Consider the following 21,651-nt stretch of genomic DNA (forward strand, 5'->3'; position numbering starts at 1 on the left):
TTTGTGATTGTAAGCTTTCCATGTTTATTCCGACAACCCACTTGATATTCTCTTTATTGCTCAATGTTGATGGTTTTAGTCTGTAAAGCTATGCTGAACTATCATAGTTTATGATTAGCCGAGGTTGAATGTTTTATTCTGTAAAGCTATGCTGAACCATCATAGTTTATGATTGACCTATGTGGATTACTTTATTCTGTAAAGTTATGCTGAACTTAGCATAGTTTATGATCAGCCGATGTTGATTAATTTATTCTGTAAACCTATGTTAAACACAACATAATTTATGTTGACAGATGCTAATGGTTTCATCCTGTAAAATATAGCATGTTTATGTTGGCCGATTGAAACTATTTCATTATGTAAACCCTAATTTGTCTAGGTAAATTCCTGTTAGCCTATTTTTGTCTATGTATTATGCTGTGAGATATGGCATGCTTATGATAACTCATGTTAGCTGTTGAAGATACTGGTAGTTACCATGTTTGTGGGAAATTTTCATTTCAATATTGAGACCCTACAGGATAATAAACTATGCTGAGCATACATAGAAGCTGTTATATATTAGAGGTTGACTCAACACATAACCTGGTGCACGCTGCAATCTTTAGACATGTGCCGTGCCTAATGGGCAAGACAGATTGGACTACCCGATACAGGTATTTGGGCTACTAGCCTGCGTGTTATGGCAAGAAAAAAAATGATGAAAACTTAATCATAAAGGTTGTGCGACCGACTGGTTTAAAGGTACCGGGTCTTAGTACTTTACAATTTAAAGGTACCGAAGCATTTAGAATAATGATCATAATACTACTAAGAAACTTAAATTAAATTGTTTAGGGAAACCTTGCCCAAGGGGCGATACGGGTTAAGTACCTAATGTAGGTACGTGGTCTGGTTCAAGTATATTGATAAGGAAATTAAATAATAACTTTTGTGCTTGACTGGTTTAAAGGCACCGAAGCACTTTGGGTGGGTTATGCAATTAATATGGCAAATGATTGAGACTGTTCTATGCACCTTGGTAAAATGACTAAGGTTGAGAATCCTACTACTATGATAGTAGAAAGAAGTTTGAGAAATGCCCCATACTTCGGGAAAATAATTAAATGAAAAAGATTAACCCACTCAGATTCAGGCTTACCTTGGAGAGGGTAGGTGGTACAAAACTCTGAGGACATGTGTTTGGTTTCGAGCGTAAAGCGACTCGTTGGTCGCAGTCCTCAGAGTCGGGGGACCTGGACTACCAAATGTGTCCTACGTGGTAGTTCCATGTTCTTCTGCAGAAGTTAGGGATGCATCCTGTTTTGGTTTTAGCCTTTGGGAGTTTCTCTCGGTCACTGGCCGCTCCCTTGGGATTTCAGTCACAGTTAGAATGTTCGGGTTAATAAAACAACTTTGAATAATATACCCCCGAACGTTCTCTTCTGTGATGGTTGCCTTGGCCCGTGTGTACCCGTAGGATAAGAAAAGATAAACATTAACTAGAACAGTTAGGTATCACTGTGTTGAAGTCATTAAGGAGACATTTGCATATTCTTTCAGCGTGCTCGATGCTTATGATGAAACGACATCCTAAACTGTGCATATATGAGTTAATTGAATTCATATTGTGGATGTTATATATATGTTATGCATGTTATTGTTAGTTCTGTTACAAAATATGCTTTAATTGCTTAATGCCTTATTTGATTGTTGTAGCTGCATAAAATGCTTTACATGCTTAACCATAACAGTTGCATAATCTACTCCTCTACTTAGATATATGTTTGTTATTGTTGTTGCATCGACTTCTTTATGTGTTTATGTATAGACTGGAAATCAAACACGACACCCACATCACACACCTGACACGTGATCTACTTGCAAGAATAATTACAGTTTTCCTACTTAGACGTGGTAGTCTAATTCCTATAACTTTTATCATTTTCAGGCACAGAGTAGTTCTATGAGCGAAGCGGGATGAGGCACTGACCAAGACTTGATCTATTTGTTCCCTGGCGATCCTACTTTCTTTCAAATTGGAAATTTTAGTTTGAGACTCATAATGTGAAAACTCTGAAGTTAGTTTCTATTATTATTGAAATAAAAATAAATGGTGTGGTTTGCTTTTACCTTCCTGTATCGTTCTGAAATGCTTAACCCTGGAATCAATTGTTGTTTCCGCTTTAAAAAAAAAAAAATCTCAAAAATCTGGTTTAAATTTCGGGGCGTTACACTAAACATTCTGGACAAGCATTGGAGGTCCTCTAAGAAGATTCAAACCAAAACAAATTCTCACCCATCTTTATCAGGAGCGAAGAAGGGTTCTAAAAGATCCTTTAAGAAACCATTACAAAAGAACCAACACAGGCAGAACCAGAGGCCACATAGGTTCAGAGGCATACAACAGTAGAGGCAGCCCACTGGGTAATATCGAAGGTGTCAACGAGATCACGTGGATTGGAGCGTGCTTGCATTGTGGCCAGAAGGGCCACTATATTAGATTTTATCTGCAGAGGTTGGCTATGCCTCAACCATTGCAACAATGACCAATGCCATTCTCAAATATTTAAGTATGATATTTGTAATATAGAGAGATTTTGTGAAGTATATGCGAATAAGATATTTGCAAATTTAGTGGTTTTTGGCGTTTTACACATATTTATGCAATTTTGTAAAGTATATGCAAAAAAGTAGGATATTTGCGAGAGGAGGCTCACAAATATATTTATGTAAAATATTGACGTATATGCGAAAACGTAAGATATTTATAATTTTGGTGGTTTCAGTTTCACCAAAAATTTGCAAATAAATTTATGTAAATTCATAAGGTCCGCATAAAAAAACATGCATTTTGGATTTAAGTGAGTTTACACTAACTAACGGGCTGTACAATTTTATCAAAATAAGCCATCAATTCACAGTTGCGAAAGATAAAAAGGTCCTAACGATGTTTGAATATTCGCAAGTTTGGACATCGGGAGAATATAAAAAATTGTAAGGTTTTTAAGAAAATGTGTCAAATTATTCGTACAGACATTTTCCGCATTTCTCCCAACAAAAGTAAGTTCACTTGCCAGCATTATGGAAAAAACAAACAGCCAAGCTTTATTGGAAAAGACGTGTTTTGAATGGAGTTCTGCTGCTGCTACTACACAAAAAGAAAAGGTCTTTGTCAAGAAAAGATAACAAGGAACTCGAGGAAAAGGAGCGGGTCTTTCTATACGGCAGCATGACAATTTCCTGTCTGACCATGCTTTTCAAACTCAATAATTCTGTCCATAAATCAGTTAGATTAACACACAACCAAGTAATTCCTTTTAATTCATCCAAAAAGGAAATTTCAGTTCCCACATTTCAAGCAGAAAATAGTTGGAATGGAAAGCCTGGTGCACCTAGATCAAGGGTATCTATCATAATGGAGCACCCTTAGACAAAGAATCAGTCCACAAGAATGAAAGCCCACGTTACATAAAAAGTCATTTTCAGTTAAGCAGAATGAAGAAACATAATTGTTTACTGATCAATCTTCACACGCAGGTCATTGTCTTTGTCGAGTGGATGGCATCATTCACGCATGCTCTCAACATCGCTAGTAACTTCACAATAGATCATTTCCATGCTGCCTTGTTTCCTTGCTCCTGCCTTACCTCACGACTTCGGCCTAGGAGTTTCTCCAACTGCCCATTGGCAAGGGCCTCAAGTGTATCTGACCAAAAATTTGGAAAACTCTAGTCAGAACAGTGCAACAGAACGTAGGAAAGAACCACAAAAAGATGAGTCTGCAGTCTTCGTTACAAAAGAGAAACTGGAAAACCACAGAAGTGACCACATCAGGAACCAACCATCACAACCACCAATGTGTTTGCCATTCACAAAAACCTGTGGCACAGTATGCCTGCCAACTAAATCTAGAAGAACATTCTGAATCTCAGGCCCATCATCTGAAAAATTCAGCCATTCATATCCATCAGAAACAAGAAGTCCAAAGCTGATGCTGAAAAGTATAGAATATCTTACTGTGAAACATGAGTTATACCAAACATGATTTCCTCGTATAGCCAACAAAGGCATTAATTTATGTGCGGATGCAACTAAGTAGGAAAAATATTTGCTAACCTTACAGGTAAGGAATCCCCTAGTTGGAAATCTGAGGGTGAGGTTGTTTTCACCAAATCTGACCCCATGGATGTGTTCAACATGGACAAAATAGTAGGAATAGACCCTTGAATCATATTTTTTGACGTAAAAAAATGTTTTTTTTTTGAAGGAAATTAAGTATATTGGAGGCCACTGATTTTTCAACCCATGGAAAATCTGAGATACACATCAGAAGAACATGATCCAAGGGCTGGTTTCTACTAAACGAAACATGTAAGTCACATCTGGAGGTTCAGATATACTAAAAAAAAGTTAAGAGCTTTTACTAGGGGGTTCCTTGCCCATCAGGATAGTAAATATTATCCCAACTAAGAAACTTGTGACAACTTAATACCTCTAAGATCAAGCTCCACAATAAAGGGTTTTTCAGACAGCTCACTGAAAACACGTTTAGCACGCCTAGAATATCTGCCACAAAGAATGAACAATCAAACAAATGTGTAAAACATGATATGGGAGTACAGAAACCAACTAGTCATCTGTACAAGCCATAATTACTGGCGACTCCTGGCCAAAAGTCTGATCCCCAGAGTCTATGAACATGGTAGGCAACAAGTCAATGGATTCATATCCAAGGTATGTACCTGATCAACTCATCACATCAAAACCATGTGACCTCCCACTTGCAGATATTTCTAAAAACACAGCTGGAAAACCAAAGGAGCATAAATTGCACTTACAAATATAACTGGGAATATGAATGAGATCTCAATGTCACAGGATATTAACCAATAACTAAAAACTATGATGGCTAGCTTGGTGCAGCAGTAGCAATATGGGAGACTGGGGCATCTTGTTCCCTTGTTTTTGTCTATATAATATGCTAAATCTATTGTATTAAGCACTTCATTTATTCATTGTTGGTGCCTCTCTCTCTCTCTCTCTCTCTCTCTCTCTCTCTCTATATATATATATATATATATATATATATATATATATATATATATATATATATATATATATATATATATATATATATATATATATATTAAGTGTTTGTAATAGGTAATACCATTTAGGGGTATTTTGGTAATTTTACCTTTGTAATAGGATCTGCCCATTAGGAGCATAACTGTCTTCCCATATTTTTTATTTTCATTATTTCTTATTTGTATATTTTGTGTCTTATATAGGCATTGTCAAGGACATTATTGTCCTCGACAATGTGACCGCTGGGGGCTCCCCGGCCTAGAAATCTAACTGTTGGGAGCCCCCAACAGCTAGAATGTATATAAATATGGGGCACATTGCCCCCTTGTAGACTATGCATTTGTGTGTACATTCTCTTCTCAATAAAATATTATTTTTTATGTGTTCTCTTGGACCTTTAGTGGCTATTGTGCTTGAACACATATTTCGGTTGTGTGACTTGCTGTTAAAATATATACATGTAAATATATATATATATATATATATATATATTGTTTATGGTGGTTTGGACATATTCGGCGAAGGCCTAATGATGCTCCAGTTAGAAGGATGGAGAAATGGGAAAATATATTAGTTGAAAGAGGTCGGGGTAGGGCCTAAGGAAGACATGGATGGAGATGATAGGAAAGGATATGAATGCTTTGAACCTCACCGAGGACATGGCATTGGATAGAAATGATTGGAGGAGAAGGATTCATGTGGAAGACCCAGAATGATTTTCTTTTTTGGTTCATATCGCCGACCCCAATTATTTTGGGATGAAGGCGTAGTTGTTGTTGTTGTATATATACATACATTATATGTATATATATTATGTTCCTATGATTGTAAATTAGTAATCCCCACCAGGGGCATTTTCATCATTTTTTCCTATGTAATAGGAGCTTCCCATTAGGGGCAGCATTGTAATCTCTATTATTATTATTATTATTCTGTTTGGTGTCCCTTTCACTAATCTGAAAGGGCATTTTTGTAAACAGCCTATAGAGCTGTTGGGGCTCCCCAACAGCTATAATTATAGCTATTGTAGCTGTTGGGGGATCCCAAACAGCTATAATTATAGTTGTTGGGAGATTCCCAACAGCTCTATTGAGCTGCCTTATGGCCTATTTAAAGAGGGTTTCATCCCCTCTCTTGTTAATGCTTTCCTTAAGCATTTTATAAAACAATTATATTTTTTTATGTGTTCTTGCCCTTTGTGAGTTTTGTTTGCTAGCCCTTTGTGGCTTATTGTATTTAGCCCGTTAGTGGCTTTTGTGTTTGTGCACTTTATTTCATTACAATTGCCTCTTGTGCACGAACCCTAATGGGTCATGTTTTGTGAGAACGCCTTCATTTCATTACATGGTATCAAAGCTTTAGAAGATTGACAAGTTTTTGTGTGGATGTGAGTTCGTGGACTGGGGAAGAAGAGTATTGTTCTTCTTGTCACCCTCTCTGTCTCTCTCTTTAACTTCTTCTTTTTGGTCATCACCATAGAAGAGGACCGAGAGATCGTTGTCATTATTTCCGTGAGACTAAATGGCTCCAACTATGTGATGTAGGCATCAATTGTCAAACATCAAATTTGAAGAAAGGGTCTATAAGGTTTGGTGGATGAGATTGAGAAAGAACCTAAGCTCAGGTTTACAAATGTTGACAATGAAAAATAAGTGGCGCTCAAAGGAGATGACATGAACAAAGCCATTGTCGAATATGAAAAAAATGAAACAAATAGAAGATAAGGCACTCTAAGATCATAGCATGACTCATCAATAGTGTGGACATAAAGAAATGTGTGAGCTTAGCTAAGCTTGATTATGCCAATAATGCTTGAAAATATCTCAAAGATATGTACTCTTTAAAGGATATGGCTCATGTTATGTAACCTTCAAAATAAAGTACGAACCATAACCCAAGAAAATACGAGTATAAGAGAATACTACAATACTCTTATCTCTACTTTGAGATGAATTGGCTCTCTTGGAGCAAAAATGACATTACCCTTTGGACATCGAGCTCCGTAATAAACAAATTAATATGGTGCATTTCTACCAATTTGTAAATAGACTTAGACCTGAATTTGAGAGAACTAAGTCCGTTTCTCAATTTGCTGACCATGCATGTAGGATCACTTTTTCATCTGGTGGTTGTTTGGTGTAGGATCTCTAGTCCGAGAGGTCGATTGGGTGAGGTCATAGAAGTGAAGATCTCTACTTTATGGACGATCTAGAGTTATCAAAGCAAGTTTTTTGTAATTTTGTGAAAAAGAAAGACAAATTTGACATAAGAGACTAGGATATCCTAGTATGTCAAAATTGCACTTGTTTCCATTTCTTGAAAATTGTAATGAAAAGGATTTTGTTTGTAAAGATTGCATTCGTGAAAAAATGAATTCCTTACCTTTTGGATCTAGTCATTTTGTCTTTAAAGAACCATTTGAGTTAATACATTTAGATGTATAGGGACTAGCACCGGTTGTGTCTAAGGGAGTATCATACTATGTTATATTTGTTGATAATTATAGTAGACATACATGAATATATTTTCTTATATTCAAATCCAAAGTGTTTGACTATTTTCAAAAAATTTACAACTATGTTAAAAATCAATTTAAAGCAAATATTAAAATTTTTAGATCCGATTTCAGTGGAGAATTTTTGTCAAATGTTTTAAAAAATTATCTTGATCATCATGAAATTGTTCATCAAAGATTTTGCACATATACAACACAACAAAATGGCCTAGCCGAAAAAAAAAACATCAACATATTATTGAAAACACTAGGACTCTTATATCAAAAAATGTTTCAAAAGTTTTTTTTTGGCCGAAGCCTCTCTTACGGTGATTTATTTGATTAATAGAACGCCTTCAAATATTCTTGGAAACATTTCAACTATAGAAAATTTGTTTAAAACTCCTCCCGACTATAAAAGATTAAGAGTTTTTTGTTGTAAATGTTTTGCCCTTACTAACAAAAATGATAAACTTTTCGCAAAAGCCATCCCTTGTGTATTTTTTGGATATGCCGAAAATCAAAAGGGGTCTAGGTGTTATGGGATTGAAAAGAACAAACTTTATGTTTTGAGAAATGTTACCTTTTTTTAAAAACAAAATAGATTTGATAAGATCGAGTCTAAGAAACATTATAACTATTCTTTTCTTTTTTATCTTATTGATGAGCATGATAAAGTTGATGATAATGGTATTATGAATGAGAAAAATGATGGTGGCATTCATGATGTGCATGAGTGACAATCATGACACTCATGATGCATATGAGAACAATAGTGAAAATCATACAATGAAGTTCAAATCCATATCCATGTGCATTAGAAACTTATTATCAAAATCAAGACATAGATTCATCTAGTAGTAGAAGGTCTACGAGGATTTCCAAAACACCTAGTACGTTTGTGTCCTATGAATCTTTTGAACCCAAGTATAGAGCATGTCTTATGGTCATCCACTCATATATATAGAATCATTTTCTTATAATAAGGTTAAGAATCATCAATAATGGATTAAAGTTATGAATAATGAATTAGAAACTCTAGAAAAAGAAAAACCTTGAAAAATTCAATCATTACCTATAGGGAAGAAACCATAGGGTGTAGATGAGTCTACAAAATTAAAACTAAAAATAATGGAACATTAGAAAGATACAAGGCTAGGTTAGTGACAAAGTGTTACAGTCAAGAATATGCAACAAATTATGAAGAAACCTTTGCCCCGGTAGTTAGAATGACCACAGTTAGAATTCTCATTGCTATAGCATCTATTAGAAAATAACATATCTTTCAAATGGATGTTAAAAAAGTTTTTTTAAATAATAATCTTAATGAGAAAGTCTATATGGAACCTCCCCCAGGATTACAGTTGGCACAAGAAAATGCCCTTCGCATGTGAAAGGCCTTGTATAACTTAAAGCAAGTTCCTAAGGCTTGGTACGATCCTTTCAGTAGTGTGATGACTCAACTTAGTTTTAAATCTTGTTATACTGACACTGGACTGTTTGTTAAGTCTTCTGATATAAGTATAATAATTTTAATTCTCAATGTGGATGTCATGATTATCATAGGAGGAGTTACGCAGGGAGTTAGTCATATCAAAAATGTCCTCAAGGCTAACCTTGACATGATAGATTTTGGGTTTCTTTGTTATTTTCTTGAAATTGAAGTTGCTTATTCACCTCGTGAGTATTTTTTATCAAAGACCAAATATGCAACTGAGATAATAAAAAGATCGGGACTTACTAATGAAAGGTGAGTTGATACATTAGAGGTCATCCATGCAAAAGTGAAGAAAGATGATGAAAAACCTCTGAAAGATCCAACTTCATACAGACAAATGATTAGAGTTCTTACCTATCTTTCTGTTACTCGTCCAGACATTGCATATGCTATTCATTCTGTTAGTGAATTTCAACATTCCCAAACTAGAGTATACACGAGTGTTGTAATGGGGATAGTTAGATATATTAGAAATTTCATTAATCATGACTTATTTTTGTCATCATCTTCCCCATTAAAAGTTATTTTATATTCAGATTCTGATTGGGGAGAAAATATGAATGATAGACGCTCAACTACCGAGTTTTGTGTTTTTATAGGTGACTCTGTAATATCATAGAAGTGCAAGAAACAACAAAAGTTGTCCCTATCCTTTACAAAAGCCGAATACCATACCATGACAATTATGACTTCTGAGTTGATGTGGTTGAGACAATTGTTATAAGACTTGGGTGTTCACGTAGCAGAACTTTCAAGACTGTGTTGTAACGACCCCAAACTGACCCTCGAAAAATGCAGATTTTTTTTTTTAAAAAATTGCAGAAAATCTCACAAGGACCAAGGGCACATTGCAAATTTAATACTCTCATTCCATCAATCATTTCAAACATAGAGTCAATTTAAACTATGAATTGAACTTCATTTAACATAGAGACAATTTTAATTACTGGATTTTACACTTGTTCTTCGACCAATATCAGGAATCCTCACCTAATGACGGGACATCAATCAAATATCATAACCATTGATGCTACTTTCTTGGTATACCAATAACTAAGTTGAGTCAATAACACCACCTTCAGGCAAAGTAGTTGAAAGTTTCCTACAACCATAGCCGGTAACATGAACCAACATCGGGTTCTTGGGGACAACAATTGCACACGAACCTCCATGTCCGCCATCCAAGGTTCCCACCCATTCAGAGGAACACCAGGGAAGAAAATTATTACATTGATTGGTCTCTTTTACCATTTTAATTTATTAAAAGTTTTTTACACAAGATCAGTTATGCAAACCCATACGTAATAACAAATTCGAACCCTTGCCCTATCAAATTCAACAGTGTAATTAATTTAGGAAAACCAATTTCCAACAAAAATCATTTTACAATGCAAAAATCACAATCTAATATTTCGTAAGCAACACATTCTCACGACCCTCAATGGCCTCTCAATTGATCAAACATTACCAAAGAATTAATCTTTCATGTTTATTACACAATTCATTGTACAATCGCAGCAATTTAATGAATGCATACTGAACCATGTATAACAGTCTTACCATACTGTCAAAGAAGTCAAAACAATTAAAAATTTACAGATTAAATAAATGTCCATGACTTATTTCAGCTGCGAACTCTATCAAGATCGCAAACATGCGTATATATATATTTTTGTTATAAATGCTATCAAGCTTATAGACAATTATATATATATATATATGTGTGTGTGTGTGTGTGTGTGTTGCGAACACTGTAAATATCGCAAACAACTATATATATTGTGGACATTCTCAAAATCGCAGACAATTGCGCTGCGATCACCAACAAGATCGTAAACAAACATATATATGTATGTTGCATCCACTATGAAGATTTTATATATATATATATATATATATATATATATATATATATATATATATATATAGGTGCTGCAAATTCAGTAAAAAAAACATGCAAACTATTAAGTATGCATTAATGCTGCGAAACAATCCAGATTTGCGGACTGATATGCATACATATCAGTGTTGTAAATCCAGTCAAAAAATGAAGATTGTTAAGTATGCATTAATGCTGCGAAACTGTAATGACCCCAACTGAACCTCGTAAAAATAGTGATTTTTTTTAAATAATTGTGGAAAACTCCCAAGGATCCAGGGCACATCACAAATTTAATATACCAAACCACAAACCATACTGTGCATTGAATCAACTGAAGAAATAAATCAAACTTTATTAATTTAATCAAACTGTCAAATAGTCTAAGACAAAAAAATTGTCAATATCAATTTAAGCCATCATGTCAGAACTCAGACACCAGTCACAAGGCTCACAGTCTCCAGCAAGCTAATCCAAGACATCACTGAGCATTAGTGTCTATAAAACAATTTTAAGAAAATGAGTAAGAACCGAAGTCCTCGTACGAATTCCTCTAAAAATCCAAACAATAAAGAAAATAGCATAAACCAATTCATGCATAAATTTCAAAGGAATATCACTGTCGTGGGCCTATTTCTTCAACATGCCAATGTGGCACGACGACCCTTCCTTACCGCTGCAAGCCTATCTGGTTGCCCACTTGCCACTGCGGAAGCTTTGAGTATAGAGAGGGAGAGAAATTGCAATCACTTGAAGGTAATCACAACGAGGGTGAACAAAGAAAGCCCAACGCATTTGCATTCATTCACTATTTTGCCCGAAGGTGCATTACAGTTCAGATCTACGGGCTAACCCTTCAGGGTATTGATCAACCTGAACCAAAGTACAAGGGTGGCCTAGAGAATTTTACAAGTGGCTCAAAGCATACATCATGACTCAACCAAAGCAAAATAGACTCTAAACACAACTGTACAAAGTAGGTTACAAGGGAACATGCTCCCCCCTTCAAATCATATGCCGCCCTCGGCGCCATTTGTTTCATGGTAAGCCCTGATTTCATCTAGATAGTGGCTCTTCATCCAGAATGCTGGCTCCCACGTCAGTTCCGTTGTCTCCTCCCACTGCACAAAATACTTTTTCGCTTTGCCCAAGTAGTTGACCTTGTGACGAAGGATCTTGCCGAGATGCTTCTCTGCCGGTTGTGTTGTCGGGGCCCTCTGCAGAATTGGAGCGCGTTGTGGGACGTTACGTTCTGGATCCCCCTCGTCTGTATAGAATGGTTTTAGGTTGCACACGTGAAACACCGGGTGCACCTTGAAGTCCGGGGGCAGGTCCAGCTTGTAAGTCAGCTTGCCCACTCTTGATGATGGTGAATGGTGTAATACCCGTGAAATTTTATCAGATAAATGAACTTAAAATTTATGTCCTTAAGCTGTTACAAGGATATTTTATTGTTTTAATTGTTTATTCGTACTTGAATCTCATATATCCTATTTGGATATTCAATGTTGGATTCTTAGTATCCTGTTCAGATCTTCAATATTCCATTCGAATCTTAGATAACAGATCACGAACATTTTAATTGGATAACTAATAAGGGATTTTAGGTAAATGGATCGGATCTCTGATATTGAATCCTAGAAATCATGGTTAAATTTAATATTGGATCCAAAATCTATTAGGCGAATCCACAAATTTACAAGCGGATCTTGAAAGGGAAAAACCATATATATATAGCCCATAACATTTATTTGGATCCGTATCAATCTATCGAATGTCTGAATCCTAAACCATATGGTCGGAAGGTCTGGATCCAAATTACTTTACTTGGATCTTGGACATCAGAACTTTAATATTTATATGGATTCTTGAATCGAAAGCGTAAGGGTCAAAGTACATTTATTTGGATCCAAGATAATTTATTTGGATCCATAGTTTCACATAATAGTAATAAAGAGAAAATTTCTATATCGGATCTATAACACTTTATTTGGAATTCGTAACAGCCTATGCGATGTTTGGAATCCACATTACTTCACATGGATCTTGAACATCGGAGATTTAAGTATGGTAAGGATCCAATTAAAATTCAAATTGGATATGAGATACGTTGCTTGGAAATCTAAAACATTTGGCTTGGATCTATGAATATTAAACTGGATCCATGGTTCCAAATTAGAGTGCGATCAAAACTTTGGATCCCTGGATCTGGATTTATTAAAGGGATTTACAGAGCACAATGGACCCTGGATCCATAGTAAGTTAGTAGAGATCCATAATAATGTAATTGGATCCACAAATTTTTTAATGTGTTATATTAAAAAAAATAAAAAAATAAATATTTAATAAGTTAAATATTTGAATGTGGGTCCGGATCCTCGGATGAATCCGGATACGCCTAGGATATGGTGGGTCGCGAGTCGTGGGTCACGGGTTAGGTCGAACCAAAACCGCACCCGTATGTGCGTTAAAAAGGAAAGCAGTGAAAAAAAAATTATATAAAGAACCGCAAACCCTACTGAGGGTTTGCGATGTTTGTTAAACATGAAAGGGGCGAAGGAGGGGCGGCTGCGTGAAATTTCCTTTCACGCAGCAACCGACTCCGATCCTCCCCCCCACGGTTGGTAACCGTCGCCCCAGCCCCTTCTATTTAACAGACTCCCCTCCCTTCTCTTCTCACCGCAGCCTTGCCCCTCTCTGCCCTCTCGCGCACCGGTGGCCTCGGCCAACACCCTCGCTCCCTCTCCTATTTCTTATCCGGCCAATCGCCGCTGGCAGCGCCGCTGCCGTTCCCCCCTTTCCTCGCATGCTCTCATTATCTCTCCCTCTCTCTCTCGTTCACGGTTCAAGGAAGGGACTTCTCGGATCCACGGCTGCACAAAGTCTACTGTAGCGAGGGGATCGCTTGGAGCCACGGCAGCGAAATCAAGGATTCGCGATTCTAAGGTAGGTTTTACTGTGATTTCGCATATTTACTAAGTTTTCAAGCATGCTTTGGATTTGTCGTAACTCCCAACTCGAAAAATTGGGGTTTTGGGTTTGCCGTGAATCCCCAAATCAAAATTTTGAGATTTAGGTGTAGGATTTACGATGCTTTGCGCATACGTATTAATCTCCAAGTGTATATTGCAGTGTTATAAAAAATGCGCCTTGAGGGGCAAAAGGCCGAGGCACGACCCTCTTAGCCTCAAGGCGCAAGCCCGAGGCGCATATTTTTTTTTACAACAAGACTTCTGAGACAAAATCAATAAGAGTTTTGTAGGTTAATCTCATATATTTTCTAGTTATTTTAGTTATGTAATCAGTTTTTTAGTATATTTTAACTTTTGTTGGTTAATCTCATATATTTTTTGGTTATTTCAGTTATGTAATTAGTTTCTTAATATATTTTAACTTTTGTTGGTTAATCTCATATATTTTCCAGTTATGTAATCAGTTTTTTAGTTACTTTTATATGTTAATCTCATGTTTTTTAGAATAATCTCATATATTTTAACTTTTGTAGGTTAATCTCATATATTTTCCAGTTATTTTAGTTATGTAATCAGTTTCTTAGTATATTTTAACTTTTGTTGGTTAATCTCATATATTTTCCAGTTATGTAATCAGTTTTTAGTTACTTTTATATGTTAATCTCATAGTTTTTAGAATAATCTCATATATTTTAACTTTTATAGGTTGATCTCATATATTTTCCAGTTATTTCAATTATGTAATCAATTTCTTAGTATATTTTAACTTTTTTTTGTTAATCTCATATATTTTCCAGTTATGTAATAAGTTTTTTAGTTACTTTTATATGTTAATCTCATATTTTTTAGAATAATCGCATATATTTTAACTTTTGTTGGTTAATCTCATATATTTTTCAGTTATTTCAGTTATATAATCGGTTTCTTAGTATATTTTATCTTTTGTTGGTTAATCTCATATGTTTTCCAGTTATGTAATCATTTTTTTAGTTACTTTTATATGTTAATCTCATATCTTTTAGAATAATCTCATATATTTTAACTTTTGTAGGTTAATCTCATATATTTTTTCAGTTATGTAATCAGTTTTTAGTTACTTTTATATGTTAATCTCATATTTTTTAGAACTTATTTGAGATTTTCTATTTCTTATTGATTGTTATTTAATCAATAAAGCATTTCTTTATTTATTTGTATTTTTAGATATTTTTTATAATATTTTTTAAGTTTTCAAAAAAAAATTTGAGGCTTACGCTTTACGCCTCGCCTCGTTTTTTGGTGGAGCGCCTCGCTACGCCTCAACGCCTTTCACAACACTGGTATATTGGTTTTGCCGAAAACCCCAAATCTTCGATTTGGGGATTTTAGATTCCTGATAGTGGGGAAGGGGTTTCCTTATTTTTGCATAAGTATTTCTTTGTTTTTGAGTGAGTATTGATGTCGGGTATGCACTGCTAAACTTTTCCTTCTATGGTTCAATAGAAGGTTTATAAGAACTGTGCAGTCATCGTGTGGGTAAAAACCTGGGTTCAACAAGTGTGACAGATTTTGAGTCGTTGCTTCCTTATTTAAACACCACTGATTTTGGGGAAGATCGGCAGTGAAACCATGAACTTGGTTTAACTGCATATCCATACTCCTGCGTGTGAAACAACACTAAAAGGGGTCTGAATTGATGTAGTCTGGAAGGTTTTGTTAAGACCTACAGTGGTAGCTCTTTCCCTGAGTTTTTCTTGGATATAATCGACTCTGTGGATGTTTTATACGCATATAGATTTGATTATATAACTGAACCTAGTAAACTTTTTTTTATGGTAGATGGTTTCAGAAGTATACTTATATAACACAACAAACTGTAGTATGGGATAAGTCTCATGATTTTCTTTTGTTGCATAAGTTGTATTTCCACTGTAAGGTTCAACTGTTGTAGCTTGTACTGTGTTTTATTCCTATATCAATTAAGTGGGGGGTCTCTGGTGCTCATTGATTTGTTGTTACTGGAAAAGCCTGTGAAAATTACTCGGTTATGAGTAGGGCATTAGTGTTCAGCCCATATGAACAATGCAGTAACTTCTGATTTTGAAAAATTATATGATGCCCATTTACACTGTTATATGTACACAGAGTGTTCACCTGTACTTGGGTAAACTACTTTTCAAACATTAAACCAGAGCACTCACTAAACTCAGAAGAAAATCAAGACTATAATGATTGCCTTGCTAACTACATATCGCAGATAGAGTCTAAAGTGTATGAATAATGCTAGCAGTCTGTTACACGTAATGAATGTTGTGTGTGTCGATCCTCATAACATGATAGTATGTATTTTTAATTTTTGAACTACCATGTCAGAACTAATACATGATATTTACTGATTACAGGCGCTTAAAAAGGGGTAATACCGGAAATTTTAATATTGATGATTATGATTCCTGCACACTTCTAAATTACATGTTTTTTCACTCAATTCATATTATACTTCTATTTCACACTTTGGTGATGCCTGTACACTGTCTACATGTAGTAGGATTAGGTTTAGATATTAACACGATGGTGCTTGATGAAATGCATACTGATATGAAGCCGTATACTCTATCCTTTGTGAGATACTTGAAAAGGGAACCTAACTGAAACTCTCTAAATAATGAACTCTTGACCGAACCTGCGGGTCGGTTATTGCTGACACTTGGGTTGCCAAGCCAGGGTATAAAGGATTCTGCATTGATCCTCAAGTTTTAACATGAATACACAAGTACATTAAAATATGATTTCCGCCTAACTTGTTTAAAGGTATCGAGGCACTCGTGCTTGACGATTTAAACGTACCGGAGCACTCTGAGTGAGTTTGCACAATTAAATGGATAAAGTTTGGTTAATATACCTTATGAAGGTATGAATGATTTGAGGCCTACTACTACGATAATAGAAATCAAATTTTAAGGAACTCCAGTGTCTTTGAGCGACTGGGTTCGATACATGAAAAACCTTGACACTTCGGGAAATACAAATTAATAAGAGAGCAACCCACTCAGATTCGGGCTTACCTTAGAGATGGTAGGTGGTACAAAACTTCGGGGACATGTGCTTCTTGCTTCGAGCAGCAATGGCTTGTTGGTCCTCAATTCTCGGAGTTAGGAGACCCAGACTACCAAATTTATCCTAGGCGGTAAATCCAAATTCTTCTGTAGAAGTTAGTGATGCCGCCTATTTGTTTGGGTCTTTGGGAGGTTCTCTCGGTTACTGACCGCTCCCTTAGGATTACAATTTCAATTAGAACGTTCGGGTTAATAAAACACCAATGCATAATAAACACCCGAATGTTCTCTTCTGTTACAGTTGCCTTGACCCGCGTGTACCCGCGAGATAATTAAAAAAAAACACTAACAAAAAACATCTTGTGTACATCAGTTGAGCAGAGAGTTGGCAAGTTTGCACTTTAACATATTAATAGTTGCTTTTAGCATGTGATTATTTAAATTAGCATAAAATAAATTCAGTATATCTGTGAGTTTGATTTGAGCCTGCTATTATACTTCAGTTCATGTTATTTACTTTGCGTTTTCACCTGTCATTAGTTAACTTAGCATGAAATAAATTCTTTATTCTTGTGATTGCTGATTTGATCAGGTTAGTGTTCATATATACTAGTTAGAAACTGAAATTGGCAATGTACAGTAGTTTAGTCATATTCATATTCTCATGCTATACTTAGTGTCATGCCTTATTGCATGTAATTAAACAAATCCCTTGCATACTTGTTACTTAGTATATTTGTCAAAATCACAGTATTTTTCTACTTAGACTGGTTGTAGTCTAATTTCAATTATCTTACTAATTTTCAGGTGAAGAGTAGAGTATCATGAGCGACTGCAGAATGAGGTGCTGATCGAGATGCTTGATTTATTGTGTTCTCGAAATGACGAATAATAACTTTCTAATTATTGTTATTCATGTTATTCGGAACTCTGATTTCATCATTCATTTGGAATGAAATGAATGGTGAATGCTTAACCCAACAAAGTGAATTGTTTCCTGTCATGAAAAAAAAAATCCTCAAAATTTGGGTTAAAATTTCGAAGCATTACAAATGGTCCCTCAGACTTCCTGATCAGTCTGTGGTGCCATCTATGAAAGATGCCTGTACGATCAGGATAAAGCTTCACCAACACTTGGTCCCCAACACAGAACTTAGCAGGCCAACGACGCATGTCCACCCACTTCTTCATTCTCTTAGCCGCCTTGTGCAGAAATGCCTTCGCCAGTTCGGTCTGCGCGTGCCAGTCTCAAACAAACTGATAGGCAAAGGATGACCTTATTTTCTCCTGTGCGGCTAGAGTATGCGGAGTCAGCGGTTGCTGCCCCGTGGCTATCTCGAACGGGTTGTGGCAAGAAGACTCACTCTTTTGAAGATTGTAGCAAAATTGGGTCACGTCTAGGAGTTTCACCCAGTCTTTTTGATTGACACTAACAAAGTGCCTGAGATACTGCTCCAACAGTCCGTTGATGCGCTTTGTCTGCCCATCCGTCTGTGGGTGGAAACTTGTTGAAAACAACAAATCAGAGCCGAGTAGCCACAACAATTCACGCCAGAATTTGCCCGTGAAACGAGCATCGCAATCGCTCACAATGCTTCTTGGTAAACTTCAGTGTTTCACAACATGCTTCACGAACAGCTCCGCAGTCTTCTCTGCGGGGCACTCCTTCGAAGCTGAGATGAAGGTGGCATATTTAGAGAAACGATCCACCACCACCAGGATGGAGCTGAAGCCATCTAACTTCGGCAGACTAACAATGAAGTCCATGAAAATGCTCTCTCAAGGACATTATGGAATAGACAAAGGCTCAAGGAGACCGACAATCTTCTGGTTGGTCCCCTTGTCTTGCTGGCAGACGAGGCACGTTCGCACATACCCCCACATCGTCTCTCATATGCGGCCAATAGTAGCCGCACTCAAGAAGTGCTAAGGTCTGCTCCTGACTTGGATGACCGGCTCATAGTGTATCATGACACTTATTAAGCAGTTCATGACGGAAGATTCTCCACCGCGACACAAAGACACGTCCCCCTTTTGTCACGAGAAGGTCGTTCCGTAACCAAAATCACTGAGTCTTTTCCGCTTGTGTCAGAGAGACAAAGTGTTGCGCCGTTGTGTCCTGCTGCATACCTTCGCAGATGCGGTCCAACAATGCACCCTCCAAGTGAACTTCAGAAGGTTCTGCACGGGCAACTGCCAGTTCTGCCTTGCGATTCAGAGCGTCAGCAACATTGGTCTTCCCCACCTTATACTCTAAAGTGAAATCGAACTCAACCAAGAACATTTTCCATCAAGCTTGCTTGGGCATCAACTTCTTCTGTGTTTAAAAATAGCTCGTGGCGACATTGTCCGTCTTAACGACGAACTGAGCACCAAGAAGGTAGTGTCGCCCGGTCCTGAGGCAGTGTATGATGGTCGTCATCTCACGTTCATGCACAGTGTAGCGCCTCTCAGCATCCTTTAACTTCCGACTCTCGTAAGCAATCAGATGTCCTGTCTGCATGATAACTCCACCAATGGCGAAGTCTGAAGCATTTGAATGGTCTTCAAAGGGTCTTGTGTGATCTGGCAGGCGTAAAACAGGTTTCCTGACCAAGGCTTTCTTCAAGTCATCGAAGGCATCTTGGTAAGCTCCTATCCAGAGCCATACCCGATTTTTCTTCAGCGAATCTGTGAGGGGTGCAGCAATGAGGGAGTAGCCTTCGATGAACCGCTGATAGTAGTTTGCCAAGCCAGGGAATGACCGCAACTCTGGCACTTTGGTTGGCGGACACCATTCTTGGATGACTCTTATCTTTTGCCCGTCCATGCGCAGCAAACCACGCCCCACCACGTGGCTAAGGAAGCTGATATCCTCCTGTCCGAAGAGTCACTTCTCTCGGTTGACATAGAGATCATTCTCCTTCAGTACCTGAAATACTGTTCGCAAGTGTCCGACATGTTCCTCCATGCTGTTGTAAATCACGATGTCATCAAGATAGACTACCACAAACTTGTCTAAGGGTAAAAAATCTTATTCATCAATATCGTGAATGTGGTTGAAGCATTCATCAACCCGAATGGCATCACCAGAAATTCATAGGCACCATAGCGAGTGATACAAGTTGTCTTTGGCTCATCACCATCTGCAATCCTCACCTGCCAGTAACTCGATCGCAAATTCAACTTCTTCAGTGCACACATGTTTCACCATCTGCACCTCACCTTCCAATGGCACTGCCTAACTAATCGAAGAAGAGAGAGAGAAAAAAAAAAGAAAGGAAGAAAAGAAGAGGAAGAAATCCAGCTTTCTCACCCTACATCCGTCGTTTTTCCGATCTTTTTCTACGTTCGATTAAGGTACGGGTTGCTCTCTAGGTTCTTACGGGGAAAAATATGTTTAAACCTGGTTCATGTGTAGGTGTAGATGAGAAAGGGAAATCTGATTCAAAAATTTGTATCTATACATGTAATTTCTTGAGCTTTTGATTTTCCTAGTGTGTTAAATCCTGAAATACCCATGTCTATGTCGATTTTCTTGGTTTGACATGAGCATGCCATCAATTTTTCCCTATTTAAGCATGTGTTTAACTTTTATTGTTTTTTAGATATGCTTATTGTATGAAATACATGTTGATTTCTTTTTATAGCTTTTCATGCTGAATATACATGTATATATATATATGGCCATGCCGATCTGATTATTTGTTGTATTTGATAACTGTCATTAGATTAACTATATATTGTTTTGATGACTGTTATCAAATCTGATTATTTATCGTATTTGATAACTGTCATCAAATTTAAATACATATTGTGTTTGATGACTGTTATCAAATCTGGTTTATGTTGATTAGTTAGCTGTTTTCAGATCTGAATTCACGTGATTTTGTTAGTTATCAGAACTGACTTCACGTTATTTTGTTAATCGTCATCAAACCTGATTAGATGTGATTTTTGTTGACTGTCAAGAGATATGATTTCATGTTGTTTTTGCTGTTAATTGTTATAGGAATTGATGTGTCTCTGATGATTGTTATCAAATTTGATTTTATGTTATGTTGTTGACTATGATTAGATTTATACATGTTAATTTGAGGAATGTTATCAAATTAACTAATTTTGATAACAGCTATTGGATTTGACTATATGTTAATTTGATAACCATTGTCAAATCTGATTTTATATTATCACATTGACCACCATCAGATTCACTATATGTTATTTCTGATGACTGTGATCAGATTCAAACATATGTTATATTTGATGACTGTCATCAGATTTGGCTATGTATCATTTTTTATAACTGTTATCAAGTCTGATTATGTGGTAATTTGAGGATTGCCATCAGATTTGACTATATTTTATTCTTGATGACTGTTATCAAATCTGATTTCATGATTATTTTGGGCTATTATCCAATCTAATTATTTGTTAATTTGTGGATTATTATTGGATTTGCATGTGTTTTGTTAACTGTTATCAAATCTGATTATTTGTTAATTTGTGAATTGTAATTGAATTTTCATATATGCATTTTGATGGTGGTTATCAAATCTGATTTTTGTATGTCATTTTGTGGACACTATCATATTCGACAATTATGTTAATATTGATGTTGAGCTATCTGCATTGCGTGTGTGCAGGTACAATCTGATCAGATCTGCACCACATTGCGCACGTACAATCTGATCAGGTTTTTGCCACGGTCTGCACGTGGG

At 36.4% G+C, this 21,651-nt stretch overlaps 1 protein-coding gene across 2 annotated transcripts in view; it reads right to left on the reverse strand.

The window, feature by feature from the left end:
- Positions 1–3,277: 3,277 nt before the first annotated feature.
- LOC149835992 (Glutaredoxin family protein) overlaps positions 3,278–21,651 on the reverse strand; it is a 32,355-nt gene continuing 13,981 nt past the window's right edge. Inside the window, exons 2-4 of one of the 2 annotated variants that reach the window (XM_090008891.1) lie at positions 4,478–4,551; positions 3,828–3,926; positions 3,278–3,691 (exon numbers count right to left, since the gene is read on the reverse strand). In XM_090008891.1, coding sequence (XP_089865017.1) covers positions 3,594–3,691; positions 3,828–3,926; positions 4,478–4,551 — 271 coding nt within the window. In that variant the 3' untranslated portion in view covers positions 3,278–3,593. Of the gene's footprint in view, positions 3,692–3,780; positions 3,927–4,477; positions 4,552–21,651 lie in introns of both variants that reach the window. The other variant, XM_090008892.1, reaches the window with a different exon arrangement.

This window comes from Nuphar pumila, chromosome 6, assembly GCF_984573655.1.
Source record: "Nuphar pumila chromosome 6, dmNupPumi1.hap1.1, whole genome shotgun sequence".
NCBI lineage: Eukaryota > Viridiplantae > Streptophyta > Magnoliopsida > Nymphaeales > Nymphaeaceae > Nuphar > Nuphar pumila.